This window comes from Stegostoma tigrinum, chromosome 1, assembly GCF_030684315.1.
Source record: "Stegostoma tigrinum isolate sSteTig4 chromosome 1, sSteTig4.hap1, whole genome shotgun sequence".
Lineage (NCBI taxonomy): Eukaryota > Metazoa > Chordata > Chondrichthyes > Orectolobiformes > Stegostomatidae > Stegostoma > Stegostoma tigrinum.
The window spans coordinates 89,685,880-89,707,217 of record NC_081354.1 but is presented as its reverse complement, the minus strand read 5'-3'; the positions used below and the strand labels follow the sequence as shown (position 1 = coordinate 89,707,217).

The 21,338-nt window shown below is 52.6% G+C and overlaps 1 protein-coding gene across 3 annotated transcripts in view; it reads right to left on the bottom strand.

Moving 5' to 3' along the window:
- The window catches only part of stim2b (stromal interaction molecule 2b), a 163,535-nt gene that overhangs the window by 85,816 nt on the left and 56,381 nt on the right, over nucleotides 1–21,338 (bottom strand). Inside the window, exon 1 of one of the 3 annotated variants that reach the window (XM_048532398.1) lies at nucleotides 6,955–7,081. The exons of the other annotated variants lie outside the window; for them this stretch is intronic. Coding sequence (XP_048388355.1) covers nucleotides 6,955–7,035 — 81 coding nt within the window. The 5' untranslated portion in view covers nucleotides 7,036–7,081. Of the gene's footprint in view, nucleotides 1–6,954; nucleotides 7,082–21,338 lie in introns of those variants that run through there. 3 annotated transcript variants of the gene reach the window in all.

The following is a 21,338-nucleotide window of genomic DNA, read 5'->3' as shown; positions in this document are numbered from 1 at the left end:
GAGCGCGAGAGCCCGAGGGAGAGGGAGCGCGAGAGCCCGAGGGAGAGGGAGCGCGAGAGCCCGAGGGAGAGGGAGCAGGACCGAGAAGGAGAGGGAGCAGGTCCGAGAAGGAGAGGGAGGGAGGAGAGGGAGAGGGAGAGGGGAGAGGGAGCGGAGGGAGAGGGGAGAGGGAGGAGAGGGAGAGGAGAGGAGAGGGAGAGGGGAGAGGGAGCGAGAGGGCGAGGGAGGGAGAGCGCGAGGCCGCGAGGGAGCGAGGGAGCGAGGGCGCGAGGGCGCGAGGGAGCGAGGGTGAGCGAGGGAGCGAGGGAGCGAGGGGCGCGAGGGCCGCGAAGGGAGCGAGCGGGAGGGGGCGCGGGCGCGCGAGGGCGCGAGGGCGAGGGCGCGAGGGCGCGAGGGCGCGAGGGAGCGAGGGAGCGAGGGGCGCGAGGGAGCGTGGGCGAGGGAGCGAGGGCTGCGAGGGAGCGGGAGCGCGAGGGAGCGCGTGGGGAGCGGAGCGGAGGGAGCGGGGCGAGGGAGGGCGAGGGCGAGGGCGAGGGCGAGGGAGGGCGAGGGCGAGGCGGAGGGCGAGGGCGAGGGCGAGGGCGAGGGCGGCAGGGCGAGGGCGAGGGCCGTGGGGCGCCGTGGGCGGGGCGTGAGGGAGAGGGAGCGCGAGCGAGAGGGAGCCTGCGAGCGAGAGGGAGCGGGAGCGCGAGGGAGAGGGAGCGCGAGGGAGAGGGGTAGCGCGAGGGAGAGGGAGCGCGAGGGAGATGGAGCGCGAGGGAGAGGGAGCGCGAGGGAGAGGGAGCGCGAGGGAGAGGGAGCGCGAGGGAGAGGGAGCGCGAGGGAGAGGGAGCGCGAGGGAGAGGGAGCGCCGAGGGAAGAGGGAGCGCGAGGGAGAGGGAGAGGGAGCGCGAGGGAGAGGGAGAGGGAGCGGGAGCGCGAGGGAGAGGGAGCGGGAGCGCGAGGGAGAGGGAGCGGGTGCGCGAGGGAGAGGGAGCCGGGGAAGGTGCGCGAGGGAGAGGGAGCGGGGGAGCGCAAGGGAGAGGGGAGCGGGAGCGCGAGGGAGAGGGAGCGGGAGCGCGAGGGAGAGGGAGCGGTGAGCGCGAGGGAGAGGGAGCGGTCTGCGGAGGGAGAGGGTGCGGGGTGCGCGAGGGAGAGGGAGCGGGAGCGCGAGGGAGAGGGAGCGCTAGGGCGAGGGAGGAGGGGAGCGCGAGGGCGAGGGAGAGGGAGCGCGAGGGAGAGGGAGCGCGAGGGCGAGGGGAGAGGGGAGCGCGAGGGCGAGGGAGCGCGAGGGCGAGGGAGCGCGAGGGCGAGGGAGAGGGAGCGCGAGGGAGAGGGAGATGGAGAGGGAACGCGAGGGAGAGGGAGAGGGAGCGCAAGCACGAGGGAGAGGGAGCAGGACCGCGAGGGAGAGGGAGCAGGACCGAGAAGGAGAGGGAGCAGGACCGAGAAGGAGAGGGAGCAGGACCGAGAAGGAGAGGGAGGGGGAGGGGGAGAGGGAGAGGGAGAGGGAGAGGGAGAGGGAGAGGGAGAGGGAGAGGGAGAGGGAGAGCAAGCACGAGGGAGAGGGAGCGAGAGGGCGAGGGAGGGAGAGCGCGAGTGAGAGGGAGAGGGAACGCGAGGGAGAGGGAGAGGGAGCGCAAGCAGAGGGAGAGGGAGCGCAAGCACGAGGGAGAGGGAGCAGGACCGCGAGGGAGAGGGAGCAGGACCGAGAAGGAGAGGGAGCAGGACCGAGAGGGAGAGGGAGAGGGAGAGGGAGCGGGAGGGAGAGGGAGAGGGAGAGGGGAAGAGGGAGAGGGAGAGGGAGAGGGAGAGGGAGAGAGGGAGAGCAAGCACGAGGAGAGGGAGCGAGAGGGCGAGGGAGGGAGAGCGCGAGGCCGCGAGGGCGCGAGGGGCGCGAGGGAGCGAGGGCGCGAGGGAGCGAGGGAGCGAGGGAGCGAGGGAGCGAGGGAGCGAGGGAGCGAGGGAGCGGACAGGCGCAAGGGCGCGAGGGACCGAGGGAGAGAGAGCGAGAGCCCGAGGGAGAGAGAGCGAGAGCCCGAGGAGAGAGAGCGAGAGCGCGAGGGAGAGAGAGCGAGGAGCGCGAGGGAGCGGGGAGCGGCGAGAGCGCGAGGGAGAGGGAGCGCGAGGGAGCGGGGAGCGCGAGAGCGCGAGGGAGAGGGAGCGCGAAGAGCGCGAGGGAGAGGGAGCGCGAGAGCGCGAGGGAGAGGGGGCGCGAGAGCGCGAGGGAGAGGGGGCGCGAGAGCGCGAGGGAGAGGGGGCGCGAGAGCGCGAGGGAGAGGGGGGCGCGAGGAGGGCGCGAGGGAGAGGGGCGCGAGAGCGCGAGGGAGAGGGAGCGCGAGAGCGCGAGGAGAGGGATGCGCGAGAGCGCGAGGGAGCGGGAGCGCGAGAGCGCGAGGGAGCGGGAGGCGCGAGAGCGCAGAGGGAGCGCGAGAGCGCGAGGGAGAGGGAGCGCGAGAGCCCGAGGGAGAGGGGAGCGCGAGAGCCCGAGGGAGAGGGAGCTGCGAGAGCCCGAGGGAGAGGGAGCAGGACCGAGAAGGAGAGGGAGCAGGACCGAGAAGGAGAGGGAGGGGGGAGAGGGAGAGGGAGAGGGAGAGGGAGAGGGAGAGGGAGAGGGAGCGGGGGAGCGAGAGGGAGAGGGAGAGGGAGAGGGAGAGGGAGAGGGAGAGGGAGAGCAAGCACGAGGGAGAGGGAGCGGAGAGGGCGAGGGAGGGGAGGAGCGCGAGGGCCGCGAGGGAGCGATGGGAGCGAGGGAGCGAGGGCGCGAGGGCGCGAGGCGGGGCGCGAGGGGCGCGATGGGAGCGAGGGCGCGAGGGCGCGAGGGCGCGAAGGGCGCGAGGGAGCGAAGGGCGCGAGGGAGCGAGGGAGCGAGGAGGAGCGAGGGGAGCGAGGGAGCGAGGGAGCGAGGGCGCGAGGGCGCGAGGGCGCGAGGGCGCGAGGGAGCGACGGGAGCGAGGGAGGACGGGAGCGAAGGGAGCGAGGGCGGCGGAGGGGGCGCGAGGGCGCGAGGAGCGAGCGAGCGAAGGGCGCGAGGGAGCGAGGGAGCGAGGGCGCGAGGGCGCGAGGGACCGAGGGAGAGGGAGCGCGAGAGCCCGAGGGAGAGGGAGCGCGAGAGCCCGAGGGAGAGGGAGCGCGAGAGCCCGAGGGAGAGGGAGCGAGAGCGCGAGGGAGCGGGAGCGCGAGAGCGCGAGGGAGAGGGAGCGCGAGAGCGCGAGGGAGCGGGGAGCGCGAGAGCGCGAGGGAGCGGGAGCGCGAGAGCGCGAGGGAGCGGTGGAGCGCGAGAGCGCGAGGGAGCGGGAGCGCGAGAGCCCGAGGTAGAGGGAGCGCGAGAGCCCGAGGGAGAGGGAGCGCGAGAGCCCGAGGGAGAGGGAGCGCGAGAGCCCGAGGGAGAGGGAGCGCGAGAGCCCGAGGGAGAGGGAGCGCGAGAGCGCGAGGGAGAGGGAGCGCGAGAGCGCGAGGGAGCGGAGAGCGCGAGAGCGCGAGGGAGCGGGAGCGCGAGGGAGCGGGAGCGCGAGGGAGCGGGAGCGCGAGGGAGCGGGAGCGCGAGGGAGCGGTGAGCGCGAGAGCGCGAGGGAGCGGGAGCGCGAGAGCCCGAGGTAGAGGGAGCGCGAGAGCCCGAGGGAGAGGGAGCGCGAGAGCCCGAGGGAGAGGGAGCGCGAGAGCCCGAGGGAGAGGGAGCGCGAGAGCCCGAGGGAGAGGGAGCGCGAGAGCCCGAGGGAGAGGGGAGCGCGCGGGAGAGGGAGCGCGCGGGAGAGGGAGCGCGCGGGAGAGGGAGCGCGAGGGAGAGGGAGCGCGAGGGAGCGGGAGCGGGAGCGGGGAGGCGCGAGCGCGAGCGCGAGGAAGAGGAAGAGGAAGAGGGAGGGCGAGGGCGAGGGCGAGGGCGAGGGCGAGGGCGAGGGCGAGGGCGAGGGCGAGGGCGAGGGCGAGGGCGAGGGCGAGGGCGAGGGCGAGGGCGAGGGCGAGGGAGAGGGAGAGGGAGAGGGCGAGGGAGAGGGCGAGGGAGAGGGCGAGGGAGAGGGCGAGGGAGAGGGCGAGGGAGAGGGCGAGGGCGAGGGAGAGGGCGAGGGAGAGGGAGAGGGCGAGGGGAGAGAGGGAGAGGGAGAGGGAGAGGGCGAGGGCGAGGGCGAGGGCGAGGGCGAGGGCGAGGGCGAGGGAGAGGGAGAGGGCGAGGGAGAGGGCGAGGGAGAGGGCGAGGGAGTGGGAGAGGGAGAGGGAGAGGGCGAGGGCGAGGGCGAGGGCGAGGGCGAGGGCGAGGGCGAGGGCGAGGGAGAGGGAGAGGGAGAGGGAGAGGGAGAGGGCGAGGGAGAGGGAGAGGGAGAGGGAGAGGGAGAGGGCGAGGGCGAGGGAGAGGGCGAGGGCGAGGGCGAGGGCGAGGGCGAGGGCGAGGGCGAGGGAGAGGGCGAGGGAGAGGGCGAGGGCGAGGGAGAGGGCGAGGGCGAGGGAGAGGGCGAGGGAGAGGGCGAGGGAGAGGGCGAGGGAGAGGGCGAGGGAGAGGGCGAGGGCGAGGGAGAGGGAGAGGGCGAGGGCGAGGGCGAGGGCGAGGGCGAGGGCGAGGGAGAGGGAGAGGGAGAGGGAGAGGGAGAGGGAGCGAGAGGGCGAGGGAGAGGGAGGGAGAGGGCGAGGGAGAGGGCGAGGGAGAGGGAGAGGGAGCGAGAGGGCGAGGGAGAAGGAGCGAGAGGGAGAGCGAGGGAGAGAACGAGGGAGAGAACGAGGGAGAGAACGAGGGAGAGAACGAGGGAGAGGGCGCGAGAGGGCGCGAGAGGGAGAGAGCGCGAGAGGGAGAGAGCGCGAGAGGGAGAGAGCGCGAGAGGGAGGGAGCGCGAGAGGGAGGGAGCGCGAGAGGGAGGGAGCGCGAGAGGGAGGGAGCGCGAGAGGGAGGGAGCGCGAGAGGGAGGGAGGGAGAGTGCGCGAGAGGGAGGGAGGGAGAGTGCGCGAGAGGGAGGGAGCGAGCGAGCGCGAGAGGGAGGGAGCGAGCGAGCGCGAGAGGGAGGGAGCGAGCGAGCGCGAGAGGGAGGGAGACAACGAGCGCGAGAGGGAGGGAGACAACGAGCGCGAGAGGGAGGGAGACAACGAGCGCGAGAGGGAGGGAGACAACGAGCGCGAGAGGGAGGGAGACAACGAGCGCGAGAGAGAGGGAGACAACGAGCGCGAGAGAGAGGGAGACAACGAGCGCGAGAGAGAGGGAGACAACGAGCGCGAGAGAGAGGGAGACAACGAGCGCGAGAGAGAGGGAGGGAGAGAGCGCGAGAGAGAGGGAGGGAGAGAGCGCGAGAGAGAGGGAGGGAGAGAGCGCGAGAGAGAGGGAGGGAGAGAGCGCGAGAGAGAGGGAGGGAGAGAGCGCGAGAGAGAGGGAGGGAGAGAGCGCGAGAGAGAGGGAGAGAGCGAGAAATCACAATTTCTTTTCAACTTTAACAATCTCCCGTAGCTAATGCTATCGAATGTGGGACATGGGCAGTCCTACATCGTTCATTTGAAATGGAAGTGCTTGGTGCTCTATTCATCAACTGCTGGTCATTTCAAAATATCATGTTTTTCTTTGCTATCCTTCCTCCACTAAACAGGCTAATCACAGAATTGTTGCAGAATGGAAGATAACCATTCGGCTCATTGTGTAAATGCTAGTTTTCTAAAAGGTCCAATTCAGTCAGTGCCATTCCCCCATCTTTTCACAATAACTCTGCACATTCTTGCTTTTTAGATAACAATCCAATTCCCTCTTGAATGATTCAACTGAAGCTGAGTTCACCAAACCCACAGACTGTACATTCCAGATCTTCTCCCCGACTAAATAAAGAATTTTTAAACTCATGCAGCCTTTGACAAAACAATGAATCACTTTGAAATTGGTATCCTTTGGTTACTCAATTACTCCATCAATGGGGCTGATATTTACCTGTCTACTCTGTCCAGACCAAACATTATTTTGAATACCTCCAGTGAACCTCCTCTCAAGCTTCTCCCAAGAGAACATTCAGAAGATCTTCAATCATTTTTGCGATTCACTTGTGGGATGTGGACGTCACTGGCTGGCCAGCATTTGTTGCCCGTCCCTAGCTGCCTTTAAGTAGGTGGTGATGAACTGTCTCCTTGAACCACTGCAGTCCACCTGCTGTGGGTTGATCCACAATGCCACGAGGGACGGAATTCTTGGATTTCAACCCAGTGACAGTGAAGGAACAGCGACATATTTCCAAGTCAGGATGGTGAGTGACTTGGAAGGGAACTTGCAGGTGATGGGTACCTGCTGCCCTTGTCCTTCCAAATGCAAGTGGTTCTGGGCGTGGAAGGTGCTGTGTCAAGATCTTTAGCAAAGTTCTGCAGTGCATCTTGCAGATCGCACACACTGCTGCTACTGAGCATGGTGGTGAGTGTTTGTGGATGTGGTACCATTCAAGCAGGTTGCTTTGTCCTGGAAGGTGTCAAGCTTCTTGAGTGTTGTTGGAGCTGCATCCATCAAAGCAAGTGGGGAGAATTGCATCATGGTCCCGAATTGTGCCTTGTAGATGGTAGACAGGCTTCAAGCAGGAGGTGAATTCTCACTGCAGAAATCACATGGCTTGGCCAGTTCTGTTTCTAGTCAGTGATAATCCCCAGGACACTGATAACTGAGAGCTCATTGGCGGTGGTGTCACTGACTATCCAGCAAAAAATGCTTGGTTTTTCTCTTGCCAAAGAGGGTCGTTTTCTGCCACTTGTGTAAGCCAATGTATTATTTACTCTTAATTACATTAACAACATTGTAATCTTGTTTTTATAATCTGCCATCCTTACCTGGTCTGGCCTACATGTGACTCCAGACCCACAGCAATGTGGTTGACTCTTAACTGCCCTCTGGGCAATTAGGGGTGGGCAATAAACACTGGCCTCGTCAGGTGATGCCCACCCCTCCCCTGAATGAGTAAAAGAAAAATTCTTTCGCATTAAATGGATGCAAAATGGTTGTGGTTAATTAATGTGTGCCGTTTCTCTCTTCACCTGCATACTGTTTCCCTCCAAAAATGCTGCCAGACTTGCTGAGTTTCTGCTGTATTTGGATGATGTGGCTTGCTTCAACATTCGAGGAGTCACAATGGTGCTGAACACTGTGCAGTCACTAACACACACATTCGCACTTCTGACCTGCTGACAGAGAGAAGGTCTTCGATGAAACAGCTGATAACTGTCAAATGTACAACAATACCCAGACAAACTGAGGGCTCTTGTGGCACTGTGGTAGTGTCTCCATCTCTAAATAAGGAGGTCTGGGTTCAAGTCCTACTGGCTCCAGAGGAGTGTAAATAACATCTCTCATCAGCTCGATTACAATAATATCTAATTTGAGGAACTGCTGCAGAGCTGCATTTGGAGTCAAGCTGACTGACTCCCAACAATCACGTTACTTTGCAAATGGGTAGGAGATAGGAACAGGAGGTGGCCATTCAGCCGATCGAGCCTGTTACAGCACTAAATGAGATCATGGACGATCTATGGTCTGACCTCACAAACCTGCCTTTGGCCTATTTCCCTTAATACCTTTGCTCAACAAAAATGCATCTATCTCAGATATAAAATTAGCACTCATCCTGCGTCCACTGCCATTTGTGGAAAAGCATTCCAAATATCTATCCCACTGTGTGTGTAGAGGTGCTTCCGAACATCTCTCCTGAATGGTCTGGCCCTAATTCTCAGACAATGCCTCTTAGTTTTGGAATCCCCAGCCACTGGAAATAGTTGGTGTTAATCCACATTGTCATTTCCTGTTAATCTCTTGAAGACTTTGATCAGATCACCCCTTAACCTTTTAAATTCTAAAGAAAACAGGCGTAATTTGTATAATCTCTCCCCCAACTTAACCCCTGAACTCCAGGTATCATTCTTGAGAAACCTACATTGTACACCCCGCAAGGCAGACAACACCCGCCCCCAGCTTCAATTTACTCTGGTTTTGATAGGGCTCCCTGAAGCCACACTCAAGTCAAATGTCACTTTGATGTCAGTGGCAGTCCCACTCTTACCTCAACATAACTCAAACATACAGAAAATACAAAGCTTTTCGTTTAATCTTCTCTTGGCAACTTCCTGTTTATTTCTCAGCTCAAGGGCATTAACCAAATGCAAATGTGCAAATAATATGCAATCAAACCTTTTTCACAGAGTTAAGTTTGAAAGTTGTTTTTAAAAAAAATTAATCTAAACCTATCTATCCCTCAAATAAAACATTCATGCTGAAATGTTGACAATGCGTTTGGTTCTGTGGACTGACGGAATCATTTGTATCACAGGCGGGCCAAGAACACCAGGATGCTGATATCTAAAGGTGGCTCCCCGCCCCACTGTCCCCAATTAGAAGGAAAGAATCAGGCCAAGTATTTTCATGTCATGTACAGCTGGGCTCCACTCTCACCCAGGTATTTGCTTAGAATGACTGTGTTTGGCATTTCCTCATCACGTTAAATCCCACTAGCAATAGCACCACTGCACAAAAATCAAACAAAAAATGTAATGGTTCCCAACATTAAATGATTGCAGACAGTGCAAACAAAAGCTGTACTTTCGGGTGCCAGGAAATTCCCAATCACACCATATAAACTATTTTGCAGCTACATTACCACTAATTACTGAGGTCAGCCTTCCAACAGGGGCATTACTGAAAAAGTCAGAGAAGACTATTACTTTGTCATGCAATGCGAAATTAAGCTTATTTTACCCTTCCATACAAAACTTCCCTAAATGTGGCACAAGAGTAGCAATGCCAATCAGATACAATGTTGATGGGGTACTGGTTCTGAAAGGGTTAATATTGGTGACTGCATTAAACTCAATCTGATGACATCATACAGTCTTGGGAGGGCCAATGTGGAAAATAGATCTTAATCTCCAACGGACGAATGTGTCATCAATGCCTTTTTATTTTACATCCACGAGTGTTTTCATGCAGAACTGAACCTATTTTTCTGCCAAACAGCCATGTTACTTTTCATCTGTCATCTATCACACTGAAATACCTGCATTTTCAATTAATGAATTGGCCAATATGGCAACAACAGAATCATTACCAGTAACTGCTCCTTTTTTTAGAAATGAGGGTATGTCACGACCTGAATTTATTGACTGAACCCAATGTTGAGTCAAGAAGGCTGGGAAATATTTACTTGAGAAATGAAGTTCTGAGCTTACATGAGATTCACTGAAATACTGTAGTTAGCTTAGGGCTCTGATGCCAGAGATAGAGTAGAATGGAAAGTCAAACTGTCAGCAATCGCAGAGATTAGGGCGGCACGGTCGCTCAGTGGTCAGCACTGTAGCCTCACAGTGCCAGGGACCCGAGTTCGATTCCAGCCTCGGGTGACTGTCTGTGTGGAGTTTGCACATTCTCCACGTGTCTGCGTGGGTTTCCTCTGGGTGCTCCAGTTTCCTCCCACAGTCCAAAGATGTGCAGGCTAGGTGGATCGGCCATGCTAAATTGCCTGTAGTGTTCAGGGGTGTGTGGGTTATAGGGGGATGGGTCTGGATGGGATGCTTCAAGGGGCAGTGTGGACTTGTTGGGCCGAAGGGCCTGTTTCCACACTGTAGGGAATCTAATCAAAAAAGATAGTAGGAACTGCAGAAGCTGGAGGATCTGAGATACCAAGGTGTACAGCAGCACCAGAGGAGCAGGAAGACTGACATTTCGGGCCTCGACACTCCTCCAGAAATTTCTGAAGAAGGGCCTAGGCCCGAAATGTCAGTCTTCCTGCTCCTCTGGTGCTGCTTGGCCTGCTGTGTTCATCTAGCTCTACACCTTTGTATGTCAGCAACCACAACCTGGGACTCAAGTTTGCAAAGTGAATGGATGTCTTCCCTAATGAGGTCATCCCATTTCAGTATCCAAAATGGAGGGAAAAAGTACAAATAAATAGCTGAGTACTTCATCTGGAAACAGCACCTGGAGTCCTCGATGGTGGACAAGAAAGTAAAAAGGCAGGTGGTGTGTCTCTCCTGTGCTGGAGAGTGAAGGGAATGGCAGGGCGATTGGAGAGTGGACCACGGTGTCACGGGCACATCAATCTCACGTTCTGCCACCACATCTGCCACGTTCCACTCTCCACACCAATGCTTCCACGATGCCTTTTTTTTAATGGGAATCCCTACAGTGTGGAAACAGGCCCTTTGGCCGAACAAGTCCACACCGACTCTCAGAGCATCCCACCCAGAGCCATCCCCCTACAACCCACGTAATCTACACATCCCTGAATACTTTGGGCAATTTAGCACGGTCAATCCACCTACCCTGCACATCTTTGGACTACAGGACCAAACCAGAGCACCTAGAGGAAACCCACGCAGACACGAGGAGAATGTGCAAACTCCACACAGACAGTCAGCAAAGGTTGGAATCGAACCTGGGTCCCTGGTGCTGTGAAGCCGCAGTGCTAACCACTGAGCAGGGAATTGCCCTCCGCTGTAGTTGACAAAGCCCTCAACTGTAAAACAACCTGTTCAGGTATGTCAATGCACATCTCGGACCCAGAGATAGGGACCCTAGCACTGACCCAAAAGAGCGCTCATGCCTTTATTGTCGATGCCGTGTGCCACCTGGCATGTTGAAAGACAATTTGGACTGGAACAGGTCTCAAACAAGGGATTTACATGCATTGTTACATCATCTATACGTGACATAAAAAGACCAATTGAAGAAAACAAACAATTTACATAGCAGAGGCAAGTATGATAGGATCCTATCAGATTGCTTGAGATTTTGTTTTGCGCTGATCAGATAGACTCACCTAATCTGGTAGCACAACTACATGGCTGGCTGAAAGTTGCAGCCTTCAAGCAATTTTATTTCACAGAACAGGAAATTGTGACTATCAGTAGAGTTTGCACAGCTCAATAAACACAGGAGGTGCATGCAATCTGCAAATATAGCAGCTATATCTGAGTTGCCATGACATTGAAGAACTTATAAACTTTGTAGTATTACTTTTCAAGCACACATTCTGCGTCAGGCCCCCTTGTTGTCAAAGCTAAAGAACTGCAAATCAGTATTGTAAATTATAACAGACAACCGCCAGTAAAAACATGAATGGAAACTGATGAATACAAACTGGGTTTAAACAAAGGTCAAGTTAAATAAAGCAAATAAACAGCTACGGCAACTAGATACTGACAGGAATCAGATATCTTGCATATTAAACAATCAAAAAAAGGTTTAAAAATCAAAGGGATGATACATTTCACCAAAATTAAAAACTGTCTAATTCTAGAACCAATGTTTGTTTTGTGTGAAAAACACTTATAATCTGGTAAATACATGTCTCAATACCATTATCTTACAACTGGTGCTTTCTGCACCAGATTGAAGTGGAGAAAATAATCTTACTGTTAGAACTGCCAAAACGATATGAACAAGAAAGTATGCAGATCCCCTCAAGGGCACAAAAATAAATACTAATCCAGTGTCTGGGACTTGGTTATATTTTTAGAGCATAAACTTCAATGGGCACAATGTAAACCATGTTGTGACAGTATCAAAATTAAACAAGTAGCACATCAATAAAATCAGTTGTAATCTCAAGAGCAGAGGATTTAAGACCATAAGACATAGGAGTGGAAGTAAGGCCATTTGGCCCATCGAGTCCACTCTGCCATTTAAATCATGGCCAATGGGCATTTCAACTCCACTTCCCTGCACTCTCCCCATAGCCCTTGATTCCTTCTGAAGTCAAGAATTTATCAATCTCTGCCTTGAAGGCATCTAATGTCCTGGCCTCCACTGCACTCCGTGGCAATGAATTCCACAAGCCCACCACTCTCTGGCTGAAGAAATGTGTCCTCATTTCCGTTTTAAATTTACCCCCTCTAATTCTAAGGCTGTGCCCATGGTCCTAGTCTCCCTGCCTAACGGAAACAACTTTCCAGCGTCCACCCCTTCTAAGCCATACATTATCTTGTAAGTTTCTATTACATCTCCCCTCAACCTTCTAAACTCTAATGAGTACAATCCCAGGATCCTTAGCCGTTCATCATACGTTAAACCTACCATTCCAGGGATCATCCGTGTGAGTCTCCGCTGGACACGCTCCAGGACTAGTATGTCCTTCCTGAGGTGGGGGGCCCAAAATTGGGCACGGTATTCTAAATGGGGCCCAACTAGAGCTTTATAAAGCCTCAGAAGCACATCACTGCTTTTATATTCTAACCCTCTTGAGATAAACGACAACATAACATTCGCTTTCTTAATCACGGACTCTACCTTCAAGTTAACCTTTAGAGAATCCTGGACCAACACCCCCAGATCCCTTTGTACTTCTGCTTTACAAATTTTCTCACCATTTAGAAAATAGTCCATGCCTGTATTCTTTTTCACAAAGTGCAAAACGGTGCATTTGCTCACATTGAATTTCATCAGCCATTTCCTGGACCACTCTCCTAAACTGTCTACATCTTCCTGCAGCCTCCCCAACTCCTCAGTACTACCTGCCTGTCCACCTATCTTTGTATCATCGGCAAACTTCGCCAGAATGCCCCCAGTCCCTTCATCCAGGTCATTAATAAATAAAAGTGAACAGCTGCGGTCCCAACACTGAACTGTGCAGGATACCACTTGTCACCGGTTGCCATTCCGAAAAAGAGCCTTTTATCCCAACTCTCTGCCTTGTCAGACAGCCAATCCTCAATCCAAGCCAGTAGCTCACCTCAAACACCATGGGCCCTCACCTTTCTCAGCAGCCTCCCGTGAGGCACCGTGTCAAAGGCCTTTTGGAAGTCTAGATAGATAACATCCACTGGGTTTCCCTGGTCTAACATACCTGTTACTTTTCAAAGAATTCTAATAGGTTTGTCAGGCACGACCTCCCTTTACTAAATCCATGCTGACTTGTTCTAATCTGACCCTGCACTTCCAGGAATTTAGAAATCTCATCCTTGACAATGGATTCTATAATTTTACCAACAACCGAGGTTAGGCTAATCGGCCTATAATTTTGCACCTTTTGCCTTGATCCTTTTTTAAACAAGGGGGTTACAACAGCACTTTTCCAATCATCTGGGACTTGCCCAGACTCCAGTGATGTGTGAAAGATGACGACCAAAGCCTGCGCTATTTCCTCAGCCACCTCCCTCAGAACTCTTCCAAATGAAGGTCCACTTAAATGACAGAAAAGTCAGCAATTAACATACAATCAAAATTGCCTTCAGCACAACACTCAGAACAGAAGAAATAGCATGAAGCCTTTCTCCACTTTGCAAACCAGCCTTCCAGAGGACTCCAAGATTGCTAATTCATTTCAAAGGGTCAGTTTTATGCAGAACACAAGACCACCAAAACCTGATTGAAACATCAAACTAATTTCCAACATACCATCCAATTTTAATTCAGCACATGTTGTAGAGAAGCTACCTGCTACCAAACGAATCACCCATGTCACTTAACATTTTTCATTTACAAGCAACTTCTGTACATTATACTGAGTTTAAGATTGGAAACCTAAAAATTGTTAATGTAAAAATTAAGTTGGTCATTTAGAAAAGTGTCATAACATTCTTGACAAATAGGGTTCCAAGTTTCAAATCACCATCTTGTGCTTACTTCTATCCTAGGTAAAGTTAGTTCCCAGCAGACTCACATTTCTTGTAAAGGACAGTAGTTTGACTACAGAGACAACAAGGTGTGGAGCTGGATAGACACATCAGGCCAGCATCTCAGGAGCACAAAAGCTGACGTTTTGGGCCTAGACCCTTCATCAGAAAAGGCGGGGTGGGGAGAGGGCTCTGAAATAAATAGGCAGAGAGGGGGAGGCGGACCGAAGAAGGATGGACGAGAAGATCGGTGAAGAGGAGAGTACGGGGGGGGGGGGGGGGGGGGGGAGGAAAGGTCAGTCCGGGGAGGGGCCGCTTTGCAGAACACCTACGCTCAGTTCGCAATAAACAACTGCACCTCCCAGTCGCAAACCATTCAACTCCCTCTCCCATTCCTTACATGACATGTCCATCATGGGCCACCTGCAGTGCCATAATGACGCCACCTGAAGATTACAGGAACAGCAACTCATATTCCACTTGGGAACCCTGCAGCCCAATGGTATTAATCTGGATTTCACAAACATCAAAATCTACCCCCCCCCACCCCCACTGCATCCCAAAACCAGCCCAGCTCGTCCCCGCCTCCATAACCTGTTCTTCCTCTCGCTATCGCCTCCTCCCACCTCAAGCCACACCTCCATTTCCTTCCTACTAACTTCATCCCGCCCCCTTGACCTGTCCGTCCTCCCCGAGCTGACCTATTCCCTCCCTCCCTCCCCACCTATCTTCTCCTCTCTCCATCTTCGGTCCGCCTCCCCCTCTCTCCCTATTTATTTCAGAACCCGCTCCCCATCCCCCTTTTCTGATGAAGGTTCTAGGCCTGAAACATCAGCTTTTGTGCTCCTGAGATGCTGCTTGGCCTGCTGTGTTCATCCAGCTCCACACTTTTGTTATCTCGGATTCTCCAGCATCTGCAGTTCCCATTATCTCTGATTACAAGTTTGACTACAGGGTGTAATACTAGGATAGCACTACAACAGGAATATGGCAGGAAAGTCAAAGTGATTACTGTTGTTAAAATGCTAAGGTAATGACACAGAAGAAGATTTAAAACAGGATGTGTTTAACTCAGTGCCAACATGGGGGTGAAATTATATTCAGAGGTTCAGCTTGCAGCTTCTGTCAGGTGCCTAGATAGCGGAGTGTGAAGGCATGGCAGAATGACTCCAATGGCACAGGTTCATTCCCTTGAACAGCTGTGGTAGTTTATAAAGGCCTCCCTCGTCATCCCACTCTGGCAGAGTGATGTCTCTCAGGCAATATCTAAACAAATGTCAATCGCTGATGGAAAGAGATACTTATGGTCTTTGTGCACAATGGCTAAGTATACTATAACGCTACCTTGTCACCTTCTGCTGCTCTTAGATATATTTTGTAATCAACCACTTCAGATTACGACACAGCTCTGGAGCAACTGGTCTTGAAACAGGCCTCCTAGTTGAGCTCTCTGATGAAGGGTCTAGGCCCGAAACGTCAGCTTTTGTGCTCCTGAGATGCTGCTAGGCCTGCTGTGTTCATCCAGCCTCACATTTTATTATCTCCTAGTTGAAAGGTAGGCTCACTACTACTGTGCCACAAGAATGCCTTCTACTGCTTGCATATTTATTTTATGCTCCTCTGCCTGACTCATTGTTGCTCATCTATTTATCTGCCTTACTGTCATTCACTTAACTCCAATTAGATTTTGTTCCACTGTATTATTTGCTATCAGCTTCGTTTAAACTTCGTCAGGTATTTCCTTGGAAAAACTTTCTTTATTCCTTAACATATCTTTATTGATCTGAAATAAGCTCTTAGCTGCCCGACTCACATTTACTTCTTCCTGGCATCATCCAAACCTTTTTTCAAGCACCCTCCCATTTCTTTTCCCTTTCCTATTCTTCTTTATTGCATTTTTAAAAAGGGCACATATTATATCACAGTAAGTTCCAATTCATTCAATTCTGCTTTTCTGTGATATCATTTTCTCCAACTTATCCCCAACAGCACTGCAAGTGATCCATTAGTTTAATACCAAAATATTCCATTAAATGGAATACACCCCTAGAGTCCAATTATTTAGTTTGTAAGTAAGTTTCATAATATCGATCCAACCAAATCCCATTGCTTTCTTCTTGTGTCTATTGGGTTTACTTAATTAAAATTCTACAATTTCTTTGTACTTAAAACGCTTGCATTTTGTAAGTATTTAAAGTAAAGGATGAGAAAAATCTCTGAAGTTCATCCTTCGAAGATGTGGCATCACTCGCCACACTGTCGCCAATGCAGCGCCTCACAGCATTTTAAATTTCCCTAAAATTTAGGTCCCAAATTCCTGCTGGGTAACAGGATATGCTGGTGATGGGACTCAACCTATGATTTCACTCATGTAGAAATCCTAAGACAACTCCTGGGGCAGAGCATTGCATAAAGGGAAAATATCTCAAATTTCAGAGTGATACCTGATTACACCACTTTTTGAAATCGGGTGCAACAGTACAGAACAAAAATACCTGTATATCTCACACGCATAGTCTTTCTATAGAGGGAATACAGGACAATCTTTAAACACCACAGCTGGTGTGCAGAGGGCATACTGTAGAGAGGAAGGAAGAGCACTAGAAGATACTCAAAAAAGGGTACGAGTTCTACGATTGTCCATGATGAGTAAGTCAGTAAGCCATAGTGATCATTTCCACAGTTTGTAAAGGTAAGCAGGCTGTGACTAGCAATGTCAATGACTCCTCCCACTTCCTACAGACTAAGGGGGTGGCCATGGGCACCCGCATGGGCCCCAGCTATGCCTGCCTCTTTGTAGGTTACGTGGAACAGTCCCTCTTCCGCACCTACACAGGCCCCAAACCCCACCTCTTCCTCCGGTACATTGATGACTGTATCGGCGCCGCCTCTTGCTCCCCAGAGGAGCTCGAACAGTTCATCCACTTCACCAACACCTTCCACCCCAACCTTCAGTTCACCTGGGGCATCTCCAGCACATCCCTCACCTTCCTGGATCTTTCAGTCTCCATCTCAGGCAACCAGCTTGGAACTGATGTCCATTTCAAGCCCACCGACTCCCACAGCTACCTAGAATACACCTCCTCCCACCCACCCTCCTGCAAAAATTCCATCCCCTATTCCCAATTCCTCCGCCTCCGCCGCATCTGCTCCCACGACAAGACATTCCACTCCCGCACATCCCAGATGTCCAAGTTCTTCAAGGACCGCAACTTTCCCCCCACAGTGATCGAGAACGCCCTTGACCGCGTCTCCCATATTTCCCGCAACACGTCCCTCACACCCCGCCCCCGCCACAACCGCCCAAAGAGGATCCCCCTCGTTCTCACACACCACCCCACCAACCTCCGGATACAACGCATCATCCTCCGACACTTCCGCCATCCACAATCCGACCCCACCACCCAAGACATTTTTCCATCCCCACCCCTGTCTGCTTTCCGGAGAGACCACTCTCTCCGTGACTCCCTTGTTCGCTCCACACTGCCCTCCAACCCCACCACACCCGGCACCTTCCCCTGCAACCGCAGGAAATGCTACACTTGCCCCCCCACACCTCCCCCCTCACCCCTATCCCAGGCCTCAAGATGACATTCCACATTAAGCAGAGGTTCACCTGCACATCTGCCAACGTGGTATACTGCATCCACTGTACCCGGTGTGGCTTCCTCTACATTGGGGAAACCAAGCGGAGGCTTGGAGACCGCTTTGCAGAACACCTCCGCTCAGTTCGCAACAAACTACTGCACCTCCCAGTCGCAAACCATTTCCACTCCCCCTCCCATTCTCTAGATGACATGTCCATCATGGGCCTCCTGCACTGCCACAATGATGCCACCCGAAGGTTGCAGGAACAGCAACTCATATTCCGCCTGGGAACCCTGCAGCCTAATGGTATCAATGTGGACTTCACCAGTTTCAAAATCTCCCCTTCCCCTACTGCATCCCTAAACCAGCCCAGTTCGTCCCCTCCCCCCACTGCACCACACAACCAGCCCAGCTCTTCCCCTCCACCCACTGCATCCCAAAACCAGTCCAGCCTGTCTCTGCCTCCCTAACCTGTTCTTCCTCTCACCCATCCCTTCCTCCCACCCCAAGCCGCACCCCCATCTACCTACTAACCTCATCCCACCTCCTTGACCTGTCCGTCTTCCCTGGACTGACCTATCCCCTCCCTACCTCCCCACCTATACTCTCTCCACCTATCTTCTTTACTCTCCATCTTTGGTCCGCCTCCCCCTCTCTCCCTATTTATTCCAGAATCCTCACCCCATCCCCCCTCTGATGAAGGGTCTAGGCCCGAAACATCAGCTTTTGTGCTCCTGAGATGCTGCTGGGCCTGCTGTGTTCATCCAGCCTCACATTTTGTTGTCTTGGATTCTCCAGCATCTGCAGTTCCCATTATCTCTGTGACTAGCAATGTACCTGGAGTGCTGTTCAACTGACTCAGATGGAGGAACCAAATGTGATCTAAGTTTTTACATGGCAAAATATGTTCTGAAAACAAACACAGTGGTAAAGCGACCACAAACCCAAAATTGGACATTATAAAGTGGTGTATATTGGGAGAAATTGAGCCCGATAGAAAATTTAACAGCAGCTATCTATCACGGAGAAGACAAATAAAGGCTAAAGAGGTCATAAAGGTTCAATTAGAAGTAGTACAACCAGCCCAAGGGAGAAGTATTGATCAGACATCTTGGCATCTTGACTTCCTGAGTATGTGCCCTTTCTACCTCGCACTATGGCAACAGTGAAGGGCACTGACACGACCCCATCGATCTGAACGCAGCTCTTGGCCCCTTGGCCAAAGGACACGGGACATTCTGAAAGGTCAGGGATGAGGGAAAATGAGAACAGATGCCCCCTCAGAGAAGACTTGCAGCAAGACATGTGGAGGAAGATTGCAGCAACTCGAGGGGACCCGCCCTGACCTGCAAGACCCACCTCCATGGAAAAGAGCCAGCCCTCCATCGGAGAGGAAGGAGATTCCAACAACCCAGCTCAAACACGTGGATCATTGCAGGCAATATCCTGTCTCAGACAGATAGAACTAGACACAGAGTAAATACCGTAGGAATTAGGGAAATACTCACAAGGTGTTTTTAATGACAAATGTTTTGTTAATAAAATGGAGTTAAACCACATACCAAACTCTGCATATGTTTAAAAACCAAAAGAGCTGTGGACACTATAAAGCAGGAACAAAAACAAAGTTGCTGGAAAAGCTCAGCAGGTCTGGCAGCATCTGTGAAGGAGAAAACACAGTTAACGTTTCGGGACCGATGACCCTTCCTGAGAACTCTACATCTCTTTGTTCACATCACCAACAAGAGCACTCAGTTGAGGTGCTTTCACTACATAAACTGGTCAAAGCATCCAAAGCACGGAACAATGTAAGCAAGCTAAGGGAATTTGGAGAGACTACACCAAATGAGTGGTTTCTTTCCCAGCCTACACGTCCATGAATGAAACTTTTACACATCACCTTCTGGCACAGAGACTGGAGAGGAATACACTGACCTACTCTAGCCCTTAAAAAGACAAAGACAAAGACAATCATTGTTCCATTTACAAATCTCACAATTCTTTGATATGGAAAAGAAAAATAGACAGTAAACAAGATAAACACAGCGGGCCAAGTAGCATCAGAGGAGCAGGAAGAAGGGTCTCGACCCAAAACGTCAACTTTCCTGCTCCTCTGATGCTGCTTGGCCCGCTGTGTTCATCCAGCTCCACATCTCAGATTCTCCAGCATCAGCAGTTCCTACTATCTCAGTAAACAAGATTACATCCTTGACAATAATGTGTTGTATTGCATTTTGTGACCTACCTGGCAAGACAAACGTAAGATGACATTGTAAATTACCCTAAAAACCCCAGGTTAACCAATTCCCCGCTGTAAAAATGCTCAACCAAAACATAATCGGTTGGATTTAACTAGGTGTGTTATGCCTGCTTTATCAATTCAGCAGATGTTTGAGAACAGATCTTAAATCCTGCCAAAGCTCCAAGTGCTGATGCTACTCTTGTCAGTGGTGACAAATGCCTGGTCAAGGGGCTCACTGAACTCTTTCAGTGTGGAAGCATGGCATCGTCCTACAAGGAGACAAAGATGCTTCCACTATCCACCTGTACACAAGCCAAAAGCTACTCATCAATCATTCAACAGAGGAATCTCATTTCTTTTTAGAGCCAACAAAATCTTCTGCAGAATCCTCCTGAACAGCTCAGTGCAACAACTTGACTGGGATCTGCTGTCAAAGACGGTGTGGTTTCAGGAAATATGGAGGGCCCACCAATATGGTGTCTTCAGTCGGGCTGCTCCAGACCATGAACATCTGCATGATGTTAGTTGGCCCGAAAAAGGCCCATGACACAGTCAGCCATGAGCATATTTGGAAGATAATGGAAAAATTCTAAATGCCCTGAAATTTATCACACAGCTTCCACAGTGCTCTGACAACAGGCTTGCACATATCCTGGATAAATGGTCAGTCTACTGGCCCATTCCCAGTCACTAATGGGCCATGAACCACCTTCAACCCTCAGTAGCATGTTGTGCTCTGCCACGCTGTCAACAACGGTGATCCTAGCATTGAAATCAGATCCCACTTGAATGGGAAGCCACTCAATCTCAGACAACTTTGGGTGGTGATCTGGAATTCCAAGAGTATATGTTGTATATTTCCCATTTACCTATGACTGTGCATCAGCTGCCGGTTGCAACATAGCATGGATTTGTCCATCAATGCATACAAACAAACCTCAGCACTGCGACAGCACAATATGTACCAGCCTGATCCAGGAAACCCCATCTCAAAATCAAGGTCTTAGTTCATGCCAAGAACCTGTCAGCAATGGATTAGTTTGGTTAACTCAGTGGCAAGCCCTCCTGAACTATCCATTTTGACAACAAGACACAAGAATTACCAAAGCAACCGCAGCCTTCAGATTCCAAACATCAGTTTGACAATGAACAGGGATACGTCTGACTTGAGGAAAATCTTCTTCACCCAGAGAGTGGTGGGTATATGGAATGCTCTGCCCCAGAAGGCAGTGGAGGCCAACTCTCTGAATACTTTTAAGAAAGAGATAGATAGAGCTCTTAAAGATAGAGGAATCAAGGGTTATGGGGATAAGGCAGGAACAGGATACTGATTGTGGATGATCAGCCATGATCATAATGAATGGTGGTGCTGATCGAAGGGCCGAATGGCCTACTCCAGCACCTATTGTCTATTGACTAAGAAGGGTCGCTATGTCCTGCTCGGTCTGCTCAACATGGGCAACATTTAGACAATATACTAACTTCATTCCAAGATCATCTGGTTTCACCTGACCTGCCTGCACAAGCTTCTGAACATCAGATGGCAGGACCACGGGCCACGCACTGAGGTGCTCACCTACGCTTGCGTGCTAAACATGCACAAGCATACTGAGGCAATCACAAGTGAATCGAGATAGTCATGCAGATTGCTTGACCCTTGCTTAACAATGCAAATTTTCTGTGGACTGCATTAGCCTGGGGCATGGTCAAAGGAAGTCCTACAAGGACACTGTGAAGGCTTCACTTAAGATCTTCATGTCAGCTTCGCACCCTAGGGAGAACCTCACCCAGGATCACTCCATCCGGTGCAACCAAATAAAATATGAAGTGGCCTCCTTCAAAAGCAATCAGAAGCAGAGAGCAGGTGCAAGGGGAGAAAATCTTGAACTGGAAACTTGCCCAGAAAAACATCTTCAACGTCCTATGTCGAGCAGGAATGTCCAGCAGTACATCAGTCACCTACATGCCAACTAAAACCCTACCAAAAATC